Source organism: Octodon degus, unplaced genomic scaffold (assembly GCF_000260255.1).
Source record: "Octodon degus isolate 3935 unplaced genomic scaffold, OctDeg1.0 scaffold00013, whole genome shotgun sequence".
Taxonomy (NCBI): Eukaryota; Metazoa; Chordata; class Mammalia; order Rodentia; family Octodontidae; genus Octodon; species Octodon degus.
In genome coordinates this window covers 2630267-2647068 of record NW_004524589.1, presented here as the reverse complement: position 1 = coordinate 2647068, position 16802 = coordinate 2630267, and the positions used below count along the sequence as shown (strand labels likewise).

General features: G+C 41.3%; 1 protein-coding gene across 1 annotated transcript in view; it reads left to right on the top strand.

Moving 5' to 3' along the window:
• Positions 1-9543: 9543 nt before the first annotated feature.
• Gpc6 (glypican 6) overlaps positions 9544-16802 on the top strand; it is a 1221089-nt gene continuing 1213830 nt past the window's right edge. The window contains exon 1 of the mRNA XM_004626257.2: positions 9544-10300. Within this exon, the coding sequence (XP_004626314.1) occupies positions 10141-10300 (160 nt within the window). The 5' untranslated portion in view covers positions 9544-10140. The remainder of the gene's footprint in view (positions 10301-16802) is intronic.

Genomic DNA, 16802 nt, shown 5'->3' with positions numbered 1-16802 from the left:
CTGAGATAACAAGAAGTCAATTCCCACATTACAGCAGCTCAGGGGTAGAGCACTTGCCTAGCAGACAGGCTGCCCTGGGTTTGATACCCAGCACCAGAACAAAAATCACCAACAAAACAAAACAAAACAACCTGGTATTTAAAGTTTCTAAAAAGCATCCTAAATTCAGTGCAGAGTCTCACCCCATGGCTTTTGATTTGTAACAGCTGGGCATGTTCTGCAAGCAGAAGGGATTCTTTTGAGCTGCTAGAGATCTAAGAGCTAAAGAAACAAGCTCTGTTTTATAAGAAATAAGCAAATTCGAAAGAATGCAAACTGTAGGAAGCCAGGGCCATTTCCTTGTCCCAAAGTAGATGAAAAGGCTGGGTGAAAGGGAAGAGAGAATGCTGGAGGAAGCAAGAAGAGCAGTCCCTGCCTGGCCTAAGGGCTGAGCCCTTAGAGAAGTGGAGCTCCCTGGGGTAGACACTCTTATCTGAAGACGCTGCTACTCTGTAGCTTTAATGATGTCCCCTGTACATCAATGGCATGGGAGCAGTGAATCAGAGACATAAGCCCCCCCCCACTGAACTGCAAAAGAGCAGCCAGTCCTCTCCCTGCAATCAACAAAGGGGCAGAGACAAACTGAGAGAGCAGAAGAGTGACTGCAAGTTTGCACACATGGAGTGCGTGTGTGGGATTCCGCTTGGGAACTTGGGACAGCACAGCCTTGGACATGGTGCAGGTCAGGTACCCAGAGACTGAGTGGAAAGCCATCTGTGTCTGAAAGACCTGTGGCCACTTGCGCAGTGCCTAGCGCACCCCTAGAAGACAGAGAGCCCTGCCTGGGAAGGCAGATTCATCTGAGGAAATTCTTATGCAACTAAATTTACCTCAAATTGGCAAGTTTTAATTTTCTCCTACTGAGCAGAAGAGAGACTTGAAATAGAAATTAAGTTCCATTATAAGAAAATAAAGTTTCATTCCTTACACTTGAGTTTGTGGTCTGTGAAAATGCATGACCATTATGCAAACAAAATTTTCCATTTGAGCTACTACCAATTGCAGTGCATAATAATTTTGTATGATGGTTAACTAATCCTTTATATCAACTTAAACATGAACATGCTTTACCAAATAAAAAAATAGAAAAAGAAAAAAAATACTAGAAATCAGCTTGACAAATTCCGAGGCCTCCTCCTAATGAATATTGCAATTCAAAGTTGTGATGCCCCACATTTCTATTGAATGGTAAAGTATGTGTGATTCATTAAGCTCTCATTCATTATGAAAATAGTCTAGTACAAATTATATTCTTTGGAAGTGAAATCATTATGAAAGTAATTTACAAAATACATTAAGCCCTTTCATGATCTTTCTAAAGGAAAAGCCACATAGTTTTAAACACATTGTGAGGTCGTTATCACTTAAAAGTCTTAGATCTTTTCATTAGTTATTTTATTAAATATTGCTTGCACATATATCTAAATGTGGTTATACTTTATACAGTACCAACTATTTTTTATATGTGCCAGGGAGAATCTTGGTTCAACTATATTTTCATCAAGTTTAAAATAAAGATGAAATTCTAGTTTTTTTAAAATGCCATGTTCAAATGTTCTTTACTTTCCTTCTCAAGTTTGTGTAAGCCTGTCGTGCTCCTTAGAGACTTTAAAACGAGACTTCATCCCTTTAAGTTTTGTATTAAATTATCATTTTCAACTTGAGAATGCAGCATATCAACCAGGCAGCATGTTACAAGTTTAAAATAAATTCGTTTGAGTCTTTTGGTGTTAAAACTCAGTTATCAACTCAAATTTAATGCAGAAGTCAGGGCAAATTTAGGGTCCTGTGTTCTGTACACTTATAAAAATGTTCACTACCAGGAGCATGCCAGGACATGTTTGTTTCCCAGTAAAAATAGAGGTCTACTCATTATTCACCAACGTCCTCTGATACAGTAACGACATTCATTCCCTAATGGCTCTATGGCTACGGGGTTGCGAAGATCCAAGATGTTAATTTTGGAAGAGTTTCCCAATTAAAAGCAAAGAGCACTGGATTGCTTAGTGCTGTCCTGAAATTTGATTGGTTATGATTGCAAATGAACATGAGCACAGACGGGAAGGCGCCTTCGCTCTGGTTTCTCTAGAACTGGCTTCCCACTCCTTCCTGGTAGCTGATAATTGGTCCTTGCAATTTCCAACTTAGAAGCCCCAACAAATTCTTTTTTGTGTGTAAGCAAATTAAAAATATATTAGATTTATTTTCTCTCAAATGCTTAATTATTTCCCTGTGAAATGTAATACAATGTGAGAAGTTACCATAGAAGCAAGTGTTAAGAATGATTGCTTGGAAGTATGTTCTGGACATGAAGGCAAATAAAACCATATTCTGGAAGTAAAACCATTGATGTTTCACATAAAGATAAAATGTACTTTTTTTGTGGCTGAACAAGAATGCAGCTGTTGACCATAGGTATTTTATGTAAACTCAGTAGAATTAAGTTGCTTTAGATTTTGACTTTCCAATAAATACAGAGATCAGGATCCATGCAATTTTCTGAAGCCGAGACCTAAAATTAGTTGTAGTTCTTTTTTATATATAAGCCACAGACCTAATGATGTGTTACATTTTTGTTTAAATTCATTGATCTTTCAAAGAGTTTCACTCTTGGGCTTAATGCAGTCATGTGATGACCAGGAAACTGCTCTGTGTGGAAAATAAGGGTGCATGTGTTAACATTTTAAGTAATCTAAACAACCTTCATAAAAGCAACAAACATAGTTATGCATATACATCTCAATAGAAATAGGAGCAATCAATGACAGAGGATATGCTACAGGACATATGACAAAAGTATTTTACTTAGTAGATAACATTTCATTGCTTGTTTTTCATATTTATTCAAGGTAATGAATCAGTTGAGGAAATACACTGTCTTTGTACTTTAGATTTCCATGTATGATCATATCAAGCATGAAGGGGCAGTCAGAATTCAAAGAATGATCAGTAAACCTTCCTCCTAGTAACTGACCTTAGAGGTGAAGTATTAGTAAAGAAGCAGCTATTGTTTTGGGGACCACAGGGCTGACTTGAATGAAGCAACTAAATAACATGATCATAGTCTTTGTCAACAGGTACAAAGTTTACCACAGCTGTTCACTATGTCACTGGACTGATGCCACTGACCTGATTCCATTTTGACTTTTCAGTTTGCCTCTCTAGAGCAGTGTATTAATACCAACTTGGCTGGCTTTTTTTCCTATCCATTCTTAGCACCAACAATAGTCATTTTGTGCGGTCTCTTAACTAAGATGTCTGTGGTCATAGCCAATTAGAGGAAAGTCATCCAGTTGACCTTGAGACTATCGCTTCTAACACCTTCCACCCAGAAAATAATATGACTGCTTTAGGATGCAGGATTCACAGAAAGCCACTTTGTCAACTTGCATTTCCCAGGATATGAAGCATAGCCCATTTAAAGTTCTTATTTTTCTTGCTACTATGTATGATAATTTACAAATTTGAATTTGTAAATTAATGATGCATTTTGACATTATTTCAAAACTGACCAAAACAAAAGCTATCTGTATGTTCATAATTAAATTTTAAGCTATCCAGATTGTCTTCCCTCCTTCAAGGTAATTTTATCCTAAGTATATAATCGCAGACGCATCACACGCATCTTAAAATGCATTCCTATTCCTTTTGATTCTGATTCTGATTAAACTGTTCAATTTTCAAACTTATTTTTTTCTCAGTAATTTTTTGATTTCATGTGCTTCTTATGAAAAGAAAGGAGTTTAAAGAATAACTTAATCAGAAAATTAGTATCCTGCTGCTGCTTTTCCAGAGCAGGTACCTCCTAACTTTACACTTCACACAGAATAGTTAAAAGAGCAGAGTCCTACCTGAAGTACAAGAGTTAATAATAGCAATATTTTGTGGGCTATCAGGTTTTTTCAGAAAGCAAATTTGTCAAACGGCTTATTTAATATTGAAATAATTAATGACATATAATTAACCCGGGGCCTTCACAATCTGAGAAATGGTTTCAATAAAGAGAAAGTGTGTTCTATTGATGCAAGGTAGAAACATGAGAAGAGCTTGCCTTAAGGAATGTCATTGTTTCAGTGCCAGACGATCTGAGGGCTGTACAAAGCTCCATTCACCTTTCACAGAATGAAAAGAACCTGATTGCCAAGACGTGCGACTCTAATAATCCAGATATAGCAAGTTTATTGATTAGCTGGAGAATCATCTCTCACAACACTAATATTTGAATTTACAGTGTGTGGGACAAGGTTAAATTATCCCTTTCTGTGAACCCCAAAGAGGAAAGGTGCTTTCATCTACAAGAAGAATTTCATTTGTGTCACACTTACATTTGCATATCTGATTTGGAAACACTTCAAGACCCCGTGAGTTCTATTATTCGTGATATAGTCAAAGGCGTCTATCAATATTGTGAACCATTACATCAAAATGAAACTCTTTCTTGCTATGCAATACGCTTTTCTAATGATGTTATGAAATGATACTTAGCAAGTTTTACATTTGCCAACATTTTTCCAAGATGTAGTTTTAACACTAGCTTTTGAAAAAAAAATTTTGTTGCTTAATATTTACATGTATTTAGTAACTTAAGGTGAATTTTAGGCAAGAAAATTGCTTACAATTAATAGAGGGGACTCAGATTATTAATAAATATGAGAAATTGAAGATAATATTTTAAATTACTATGATGTCTCAGTATATTTTCTGCTTATACCTTCTTGACAAATGATACAGTAAATAGGAGTAATTCTTAGGAACACGTGAAATACTTTCCTTGCCTGTTTCCAGCATATGCGAAAACTAAACAAAAAAAAGAGTCCTTTCAGTTCTCTTGGCTAAATATTGTCGTAATGCTAGATTAAGATGAAGTAGATCCCGGATTTCCTTCTCTAACACTCCATAGCTCTGGTTTCAAGTCTTAGCGGAATACTTGTCAGCTAGGAAGAGGCTGCTGTCTGCCAGGGTTAGCTTTCCTCAGGTTGGTTCTCAGTTGCCTGAAAGATTTGATTTTGATTGGATTATATCAGTCTAAGCATAAACTTGTTCCTTACAAATATGAAGTGAGCTATTGGAGTCTTTTAGACTTAAATCATCAAATAAACTGAAATTATATTTTCCCCATTTCTGGTCATGATTCACCAGAGTTTGCCTCTTTCTTTTCTACAACTCAGCAACCTTCCTGTTATCCAGGCTCCTGGCAGAGTGACTGTTGCTAAGTTTCTGACAGCTTTTCTGTTACAGGTTCTGTTTCCAAAAGTCAGGATAACTAAGCAATTTTGATTTGTGCTGACCAGAGGTGTGGAATAGCCACTTGAACTCCATGCTCTCGTGTTTGTAAGATTTCATTTGAAATTATTTGTCCTCCTTTGACCTAAAAAAATTAAAAACCTAAAACTCATCCAGTTTCTCATTAATGAGCTAGCACAAATGAGTAAAAGAATAGTAAATCCTGTAATTGTCTTTTTTCTTTTTATTAGGCTCAAAGTTTTCAAAAAATTTAAAATATTCATGCCCTAAATTTGTTATTTTGTTCATAAAAAGATTAACAACCATTTGTGTTTCATGCATGAGATAACAATATAAACTTTTTGCTATGGAAACTATGACACAAATTTTATATTTGTATTCTGTTGAAAGTACAACATACATTTCAAAGCAATTTTTTCTCATAATTTAAAAACACTTGATATTTCCTGTAGATAACATGGAAAAGACAGATAAGAAAGAAGAAAAATCTAAAATTAGCTGAACAAGTGAGAGTATATACTGAACTTGAAATTCTTTTTATATCTTACGAGATATCCTAGGAAGTCTTAGAAGCTTTTGATGGAAACTTGCCTGGTTGTCCCTCTGCTGGCTTCTGTCTACAATACTGTAGTCGGATGAACCTGATGATTCCATGTTCTTTCCGTCCACTTCAGACACAGCTCCATGTTGTCTGGCACTCACTCAGTTATACTTCTAAAGTGTTTCTCTCCAAGTTTCCATTAAGTACGACTCTTTATCATTGCAAGTACCATTTCTCTGTCTTCTTTGTCTTTAATGTTCACTGCAATTTTTTGTGTATTTGAATATCTTCTAACTTGGAGTCCATAATGGTACCGAATTTTTGGTCTTTTCTTACATTTGCAAGTGATCTGTCTCTTGTTCATCCTTTAGTTTGGTGTAGATGGTTTTCATTTGTAAATAGCAGAATAACCAACTGGGAGTTGTATAAACTATAGGATATTTATTGGTGATTTAATAAGAAGTGAAGGCCTGGTTTCATAACTCAGATGAGAAAGCAAGGGTCTAGGTTCCTGCCTTCTATTAGTCTCCCTAATAGCAATGCCTTGCTTCCCATTAAAAAGGTGGACCTCTGCCTTTAAGAAGGCAAGAACCTCAGGAAAAAGAGCCTTCTGATTTTTTAATCAGGGAAAAAATGTTTCTCAGAAATCTTCTCAAATCACATTCGTCAGCAGTGGTTCTCACATTTACCCCCACAATATTTAATGGAAAAGGACAGCAACTGACAGCACAGATTTAATCCAGTTGTGCTTCAGTTTTGGTGGAGGGCACAATGTTCCCCAACACAGTCAGGTTTAGGGGACCAAGAAGGAATGCACTCGGCTTGGAATACAATTGCCAGGAGCTGGGCCACTCTCAACGATGGCTGCTCATAGCTAAATGTTTTCCTGTCTACATCCTGAGGACTCTGAGGTTACATTCATCTTATACCTGAGAGGATTGTTATGAACACTAGTCAGGATGTAAAGCTGTGATACACACAAGAGACTGACCTAATAAATATACCACATTTCCCCAGTGAGACACTCATCTGAAATATATTCTCATTTATTCTTTTGACTGAACTCAACAATTTATCATGCTAACCCTTTCCTTTCAATCTATCTTCATACGTTTATCATAAGTCTACTACTTTCCTCTCTTTTGCTATTTGCTTTCTTCCTGTAATGTGTTCCCCAGCATCCTAGCTTTTGTCCTACTGTGCACAATCTAAACATGATCTATGGGGTGCGAGCCCTTCAAAGAACCTTTCTATGGAGTTCAGATCTTACTGTTCCATGTAAACCAGGCCTGATCTTTGAATCTCTATAGTCCAAACTCATCCCAATACCTTGAGGAGCCTCCTGCTGTTGCCATTATCATGGATGTTTGTCTTTTACGCCATTTAAAACAGAGCTGCACTACCCAACAGACAGACCAAGCAGTTTACCTTATTCTTTGGTCTGAAGTGCATAAACTTACCTTAACAAGACTTGATTCTCCCACAAGGATTATGCAAATCTATTGATGCTCAAATTAGTAACTCTTCCCATGTACTACTTTTGCCAAAACTTTTAAAAGACTTTCCTGAATGTAGGAAGTTTAGTAGGAGCTATGCGTGGGAACAGTAGCCTAATCCTTTACAGCTGCTTTGAATATGTATGCTCATTAAATACTTAATGATTAGTTGATCTTAAAATAATTTTAAATGACATACCATATTTTACACATCTTTCTTCCATCTGAAATATCATTTTCTTTCTTTCTTTCTTTCTTTCTTTTTTTTTTTTTTTTTTTTTGTGGTTCTGGGGCTTGAACCTTGCCAAAGGCTCCAAGCTGCGGAGAGGTCTGCCAGGTGTACGGTCCCTGGTAGGCAAACAAACTAGCACTGAGCTACATCTCCAGGCCCTCAAAGGCTTTTAAGAGAATTATCTGCAGTACACAGCTAAGTCCTATTAAATTATAATGTCCTAGTATGAGATAATAGGATAGGTTTGTGAGTGTTTGTATCATTTCTGTGGAGTGCATGGTGCCAGGTACCCAACTGTGATAGAGACCTAAGTTTATAGGAGGTCATGTGATAGGATGTTACAGAAAATGATTTTTTTTCTTTCTTTTTTTGGGGGGTGTACTTAGGATTGAACTCGGGACCTTGTGCTTGCCAGGCACATACTTATGCCACTGAGCTATCTCCCCAGCTAATGACTTTTCTTCTTGCTCTTTCCACCCTTAATTCTCACCCCCCCTAAGACACCGGAGTATATTTTCGTTATGGTGGTTTTAGACTTTTCAAAAAACAAATTATGAGTTAAGTAAGGCCTGCCACTTAGCACGGATATCATGATTGGTGTGTGTGTGTGTGTGTGTGCGTGTGTGTGTGTGTGTTTTGTGTTTGCTATGGAATCTGAAGAACTAGTTACCTTGTAAACTATCTGTTATTAAAAACATTTTGAAACCTTATATGAATTTGAACTTAAACTTGAAAGCCTGTCTAGTGGGTTAGGCAAAGTGTTTATTAAAGAAACCAACACATAGCTACTGTGTTGTGATGGTGAGGAAGATGTCTCTGATGGCGTTGACAAATGGAACGATTTGGATATCAGGAGTCGTTCTTGCCCTTAGCAGTGTCATCAGGAAAACATTTTGGTGTAACTTTGGAGGTGAGCTCTAGGAAACTAGATACTGACCTAACATAATTTCTAAATAATGTGCTATTTTAATACACATATGGCCAAACAAGTGAAGGCACCTCCTCATCTCTACGTGTCTCTCCTTTCTCTATGTTCCACCACCCAATCTCCAGTGGGTTTGTTCACTTAAGCTACCTTAGTAGGGACTGACCATCTGGGTTTTAATGCCTAGTCTGTCTGGTAGGCTTCAGTTGTCTGTTTGCTTATTAGCATAAGAAAGTCCATGGAAATTAACCTACCCTGAATCTTTCCTTTTTATCCCATTTCTCAGAACTTCACTGTAAAGGGAAAGACTTGAAGAAGAAAACGTATTGATCCCATTCCTGAGAGTTCTGCTAACTTGCAAGACGATGTGAAGTGCAGAGTGTGAGGAGCATTTGGAGAGAAAAAAGACATGGTCCCCTTCCCCGTATCTTCCTTCTGGATAGTTTTTTTTCATGTGTCTCTGTCTCTGTTCTGTTGTGACGCCGCGTTCCTCCACACACTACCAACCTAAGCACCGTGATTTCTGATTCCAGACTTATTTCATATTTGGAAAGAAAAAAGGCAATTTGTTCAGTGCGGAACCAACAAATTAAAAATAAAGGACTGCTGGTCTCCAGTGCAGCAAAAACTACCTGTCTTTAGAAAACATGCCCAAATAAAACCAAACAGTGATCAGAAAACTGATTAGTGGTGGTAACTGAGCTCCTCTACCCAGGGGTCCTCTGTGTGTTTATTTCTACCCTGGCTTTGTGTCTCACTAGGACAGGAGCAACAATTGGAACTGCAGTGTCGTCTATCTCCACAAAAATACAGTTTCACCACATCAGTTAGTGATTCACAAATAGTTCATCTTTCTAGATAGCGTTCAGATCAGTACGAAGGCCGTGAAGTCTACAGGAAAACAGGATGGTTCCTTTTTAATTTTTTTTCCCTCTCCTACTGGTAGAAAGCGATCCAGTCCAGGTTTTGCCTTCCGCTCAGCCCCTGAATTTCGGCTGTGCACCGCGGAGCACGTTTGCCCCTCTCCCTTCCTTTCTCCTTCCCTCGCCTCGCGTGTCTCGTGTGTCCGGGATTTCTCGCTTCCTATTTCAGGAGGATTCTCTCAGACCCTCAGTCTGTGCGAAGCCGAGGTTTCCCCCGGATCCCGCGCTCCCGACCCCGACCTCCACGCACACACCACCGCGAGCCCCGCGCTCGCACCGACTCCACACGCGCGCGCACCCTCGCGCCGCCGGTCCCTCCTCCCTAGAGCCGCGCGCTGCCACCTTCGCCGCCGCGCACTCCGCCAGCCGGCTCGCCGCTCGGGATCCGCGCGGGGGCTGCGAACTACGAATGCAGCTCGGACCCCCACCCCTCCCCGCGGCGGCTTTTTAAAAACCTGCCTTTCCGTGCCTATCACGCCGTCTTCCATAGAAGAGGCTAGCGGAGCACGGCGCTGCTTCCCAGCCGGCCCCGGGTGGCTTGCGATCCTCCATCTGGCTTATAAAAGTTTGCTGAGCGCGGTCCAGAGGGCTGCGCGGCTCGTCCTCTCGGCTGGCGGAAGCGGGTGACGCTGGGCAGCGGCGAGGACAGCGTCCCCGGCTCTGGCGGGCTTTTGGCTCGAGGGGCGAGGTGAAGCGCGCACGGGCCCTGGGTTCGCCGAGCTGGATTTGCATGTTGCACCATGCCTGCCTGCATCGGGGCTGTGATTCTTCCCCTCTCGGGGCTGCTGCTGTCTCTGCCGGCCGGGGCGGACGTGAAGGCTCGGAGCTGCGGCGAGGTCCGCCAGGCGTACGGTGCCAAGGGATTCAGCCTGGCGGACGTCCCCTTCCAGGAGATCGCAGGTACGCGCGGCGCGGTCACCGGACTGCAGGGCGTCCCTCTTCGCCCTGTTGCTGAGTTGGTGATCACTTTCTCTCAGGGCTGGGGCGGGGGTCTGTGCGTTGGGTGGCGGATGCTCCCCAGGCTGCCCGGGCTCCGGGGACGGTGTAGGTCCTGGCTGGCTCATTGTGTGCCACGCGGGAGCACCTTTTGGTCCCTCCCGCCTCCCTCTGTGCTCGAGCCCCTGCGGAGGGCCGAGGGCACCTGGGACCTCGGGTCCAGAGCGGATCGCCTAGCTGGGCGCCCAGCCTGCGCCTCTCCCTCCGGCAAACTTGGGAGAACTGCGGCCGCAGTTAGCCCAGCGCCACGATCTAAGTGGCGCCTTCTCTGCTCCCGCCTTCGCGCCGGCGGGGGCGGTGGAGACACTGGGGGCTCCCCTAACCCAGCTCTGCGCTCTCCTGGTCCTTCCAGGAGGCTGAGCGCCCGGCGCCCGGCTAGGAATGGGCCGAACCGGGGTGGGGGAACCTCGACGCTCGGACCTCGGCGTCTCAGGGCTGTTGGGGACTTCAGGGGGTGCCTGTTTCAGATCGTGGCGGGCTTTCCCGCTGCGGCTCCTCAGCGCGTCCCGATTGCTGCAGGTCTCTTTCCAGCTACCCGGAGCGGTTCTGGGTCCCGAACCGCCTCGCCGCCTTCCCGCCGGACCTCGGGAAGCGGAGCCCATTCCAGTGGGGAGCTCCGATGGGGTTCGGTTCCCGGACCCCGCGAGCCCTCTGAGAGGAGCGCTGCAGCCCCACCCCCTAGAGAGCCGGGGTGCGGAGTGACACTGAGTCTCCGACAACTCGCGCAGTAGCCCGGGTGCGCGTTTTCCGGCTCTTAGCTCCAACCCAATCCAAGCTTCTCTAGGGCTCTGTGAATGAAACGTGTCGGGGCGAGATAATCCTTTGGCTGCTTGGAGAACTGGACTGAGGGAGGCCGAGGGAAGCTTGGAGAGGCTGGGAGGGTGCGAGATGCTCCAACCCGGGAGCCGCGAGAATCAGCGACCTCAGTCGCAGAGGCGAAACGCTGGCTTCCCATCCATCAGTCTCTGTTTTGCCAAACTGGTGGATGGATGGGAAGCGTTTGCCGAGAGCTTACAGCAGTGCAGTTTTCTCACGTTGGGAACTGCTGCTTCATTCTGATGGCTATGCAAACTCTAGGAGTGAGGGTCTTTACACCGAAGTGAGAATTTTATATAAATTTGCATATTGCCAGGAAAGGCCGAAGGGGAGGTGTGCATATCGCAGAAGAACGCGGCGGAGAACTGCACTGAGGGAGCCCTTTCAGCTCAAAGCCAGACTTTCTCTCCGAGTTAAGGCGGAACCTGGGGCGAATTACAAGACTACTTTTCTGTCCTTGTCACTTCGTGTCCCTCTCCCAGAATTCCTTGATTCGTTAAGCAACCGCCCCAACATCTCCTTAAATTTCTTCACCCTCCTCTTCTTTGTCTACTGTTATTTCATTCTTTTTAATTAATTGATAAGAATCAGCTATTTTTTTCCTTCGCAAATCTCAAGGAATTCAACTTAAAAAAGGTTTGTAGTGTGGAACTCGTCTAGAAACTTTTTCTCCTCTAATCTGGGCTTTGTCAAACCCTATCTTTAAAACGCAAAGCTATTTCTCAATGTGATCTCAGATAAGAGATCTCAAAGTTAAGTATTTTAAAATTGCCTTGTTATTCCTTACTGGGTAATGAGACTTAGGGGCGGGAGTCGTGAGGTGGTCCTCTCAGCAGCACGCAGATCTTCTTAAATGTCCACGTGAAGATTTTGACTTAACAATTCCTAGAGTTATCATAGACTTGGCGGGAGGACGCTTGCGGTGGTGTGTGGAGACACTCCAGAGTGGCATTTTACCTGCAGATGGCCTTTCTTATTGTTTATTTATTTATTTTTTTGCCTCCTCTCCACTTCGTCACATTACAATTCTTCTTAGCTACAAATTTCTAAAACACATACTTTGTTAAACGCATCTGTTTTCCAGGGTGCGAGTGTACCAATGACTTCTACTTAAAGCCTGGTATCATTTGATTTTGCTGGGCAAAAACCAGATCCAAGTCCACTGTGGGGTCACAGGCACATTTGATTAGGAAAATAATAAAAAAATATATTTTTAAAGGTACATCCCCCCACCAAGTAAACTTTGCGTAATGCTAAATTGTACTACTGTTGCTGTTGGTATGACGGTGTAAGGAGCGTGTCCTGTTGTAGATTAAACACAATCCCAGTTCTTGATAATATTTATATCTAATTATCTACTGTAGGTAAGAGTTTTTATGGTGTCTTCCCTTTCTCGAAACTCTTTTCCACCCCTTGGCTTGTCAGCCGTCCAGTGGTTTGTTTGAGAAATGGCATGTGCTATTGGTCTGCAGAAGAGCTGAATTTCAAAGAGCTGCTGTGCAGACTTCAGATCCACTAGAACTGTTTCTGGTTGAAAGATATTTGCTGGCAATTTGCTTAGCGAAGCAATTGCAAAGTCATAAGTACATTATGCTTCATCATGGCATTATTAAACTTTTACTCAGAAAGCAAAATTGTGAAATAGTGTTGCCCTTTCCTATTGCAGGATAGAGAAGTGTTCTTTGAACCATCAGACCCTGAGCTGTGATAGGCAATACATACAGTCTTACAGGCAGAGAACACTTGGGAAGGTGCATTTTTCCACCATCTGTCTACCCACAGCACTGATTTTTACCTCTCAAAGCAGGCGAGTCAGATGGGCTCTATCTATCCTGATTTGAAGGCCTCCAGAGAAGCAGACTCTTGAGCCCCTCTCAGCGATGCATTTTAATATTTTGGAATTCTTGTGGCCTAGGAAAGTTTCCAGAGATCTGGCAAAAGCCTTCATAATGCAGTGACTTATTTTCTGCTGTCCTGTCTTCTGGGAAGAGGCTGAGCAGCGGATCGTTGGTTTTTTTGTTAGGAGAGCAACGTTGACCAGGAGCCTGTGTGCAACGTTCCAGTGTTTCCTCAAGCATAAGTGATGCTGTTTTATTCATTCTCCAATGTTTGTGGTTCTGTGCTTCTCATGTAACCCTGCAGCAGAAAAGAACACCTGCTCAGGGAGTGTTGGCATAGGCTTATCCTGCCACTGCCTTATGCCCCAAGCCTTGTTGGGATCGTTATTTATAGTGCTTTGCAGTGGATTGTGACTTACTGGCTTAGAACATCACTTTTACATTATTTATCTGCTGTAACTTTATTTTACAATCTTCAATAAAGAGGTGAGGTGCCTAATAACTATTTATAGATATCATCATGAAAACATCACTTTGTTGATTTTCCTAATAACTTAAGAATGTATTAATATTAACCTATTTTAAAGATGTAAAACACAACAATCCTAACTAATTAATCTGCCAGGTGGGACTCAACTGATAATTAATGAGGCTGGAACTCAAACTAATGCATGCTGGCTGGTCAAGTGCCTTACATTTTAACCACCTAGCATTTGTTGAATGAATACAAGAAGAAAATCTATTCTGTCCCCAGTGCATCTGTATGACTTGACATTGTTCTTCACTACATCCATTTATGTATTGTCTCAGTTCTTCATGCTGTGAATATTTTGCTATTTATTTGTATTCACTTTGAATTTTGATTTCATGTTTTCAGGAGTCTTCTCATAGCACCAGCACTCTATTATCTATAGATTTATGTGGTTCCTTATCATTTTATTGTATAAATGTGGTTATAGAAAGCATAGAGAATAAAGTGCTTATGTTGGTTTCCTTGCATATGCTAGGTCACTTGGAATATTGGGTTAGTCTAATAATGTCTGCTGTAGGAAGTTATTAACATGGGATGGAAAGAGGAGGCAAGTTTATTTCTGCAGATTAGGATAAAATTTACAACTAACTCTGTTTTCACTATTTACTTGACTCCACTTTCTGTCTCAGCTATGTTGAGAGTTAGCTTACAGCTGGACATGCAGAAAGTATTGAAGTCCTCCTCAACTCTTTGATGTCAATTTATTAGCCTTTTATCTTAATGTCTATAATAAAAAGGAATTTCATGAATATTCCCTGGATATACTAGCAATTTCAGTCTATCTATCTATCTATCTGTCTATGTTTATTGAATCTAAACAGATATTGACACACATATCTCTCAGTTGTTTGACAGGCATTTAGGCATTTGGTTTTTCTGGAATCCTGTCCTCCTCTCTGCTCCCTCAGAAAACCAACTTACTGAATATTAACACAAAACAATGCTCGGTTGCTTTGACTATTTAGCAGATATGTTAAACATCTTAGTTTGGGATACATCATTTAAATTCCAATTTTCTGCTTGCTTCAAAGATTTCTGATTTCTTTGCCTTCTGTTTAGCTAGCTGATTTCTTTAAAATCCTTTGGATAACAGTGTGAGTTGGTAATGAATTAGATAAACTTCAATACAACTTCCTTTTTGATTTGACAATTCATTGGATTTTCAAAGAATTACATTAATTCCAGGTATAAGGAGTACCGCTTTTTAATTCTTGAATTGTAAATAAATTTCCGAGGGATCCTAGCAAACACAGTCATCTTAGCTGATTTAGTTAGAGCATAATATCGCATAATGGGGAACAGGAGCTCATTTACGTTGACTGATACACTTTTTAACATAAAACTCACATTTTTAATTGCATCGTATCTTAATAGCTTCTGAGTATAAATGTAGGCCACTATCAAGATTGATTAAAAATGTACAACATTAAATCCATAAAATATCGTGGTATAAAAATTATATTGGCATTTATATAAGAAAGTAACTAATGTTCTTTTAAAATTATGGACTAAACTTATGAGCACTTATAAAACAGCGTTATTAAGTACTTGAAGCTAAAATGACCTACCTTAGTCACTAGATTCATGTAAAAATCTAGTTTGAAATTGAAAATTATAGTAATTGTTGTAAAATGATTTTAACTGCTTAATCTTTACTTACATCATATTCAAACTTACAAAACTAACATTATGAGACTACTTTTTCCCCTCTAAGTTCACATCTCTCAAAAGAATTCTGGCAAGGATAGTGAGGTGATTTAGTTTGCTTGCCAGTATAAACAGCTATTTAATATTTTTGAAAACAGTTCTTGTGTCCCTGGGCACATGAGTTTCTGCTGTTGTTTTTTTTAGCTATACATAATTCAACTTTAGTTTCTTGGATCTCTCCAGTACTATTCAGTTATCAGTTATTTGCATTCTAATAATGTTCAATAGTGTTACTGAAACCCTGGGATGGCATATTTATAAATAAAAGGGTTTTATAATGTTAACTATGGATAAAGATTTCTAAACACTAATGGCCTTGGATGAAACTATGTAAGAGGTTTTAATGACCTTGGATGAAAATATTTTTGGACTAAAAGAAGAGTAGAAAAGTAGAACAAAATTTTGATTTTATATTGATAGATGATGTAGGTTATTGATTATCTTAATAAACTGTTCTACCTTTAGACATTTTTATTCACTCAAGCATTACCTTTAGGCATTTTTATTCACTCAAGCATTATTTACATTGTAATGTACCTACTGTGTGCACATCACTGTGTCACTTGCATGGTCTAGAGTCCCAGGGAGTTTTTATTATAGCAGGGAAACAGAAATACAGGGAGCCACTCAAAATTACATAATTACAGTCAAGAGAAGTTCATAGCACTAGCAGTACCTGGCCTTTGGAGCACTTGATAGGAGCATGTGATGTATCAGAGAGGGTTAGAAATGCTTCCTTGTGGAAAAGTAATGGGGTCTGGGCCTGAGGTAGCCATCAGTAAGGGGAGATGGAGACTACACATGTGTCCTGTGTGATGGGATCCCAGAAAACAGAGTTGTGGGAACTGGGGTAGGGCCAGCAAGTGCGTGGGGCAGGGTGAGAAAGGAAGACTGGAGAAGCGGGACCTAAGGGCCAGGTGAGTGACCCACATAAGTGCTCCAATGATAGCTCCTGTGTGACCTCCTTATCTTAACTACTTTTGCACAGCTATCCTGGGCCTTTAGCACAAAAGCTTAACAGTGTAAAACTTAAGCCTTTACACACCCATTTGTTTTAAATGCAGCACAAAGAAGTCAGTGCTTGACCATTTAGAGCCCACCTGCTTCATGTGTCCAGCAGAAGTGTCCTGCTTGTCGCTTTATACAGGACATGTCCTGGTTCTCCCTTGCTGCCCTTTGCAGTTCTGCCTCAAACTCTGCACCACATTGCTAAGACAGAGAGAAGGAGAAGGTGGGGAGGCACCTAGACACATCCTGCATGCCCTTCACTGCTTGCCGTCTCCCTTAGGAGCTGGCTCGACCTCCTGGCCCCATACCTGGTACACCCTTCCTCAGGTTGGAAGGGCACCTGCCGCAGGCACTGAGTCTCCCCTCCCTGCTCCCTAAGTGCCTCCCAAGACCTGCTGCCTGCATGCTGCTGCCACCTGGAGGTCATGGCTTTTTCCTGACTATCCTTGTGTTCCCCACAGTAACTTTGGGCTTGGCCTGAACTTACCAAAAACTGTTCCATAAG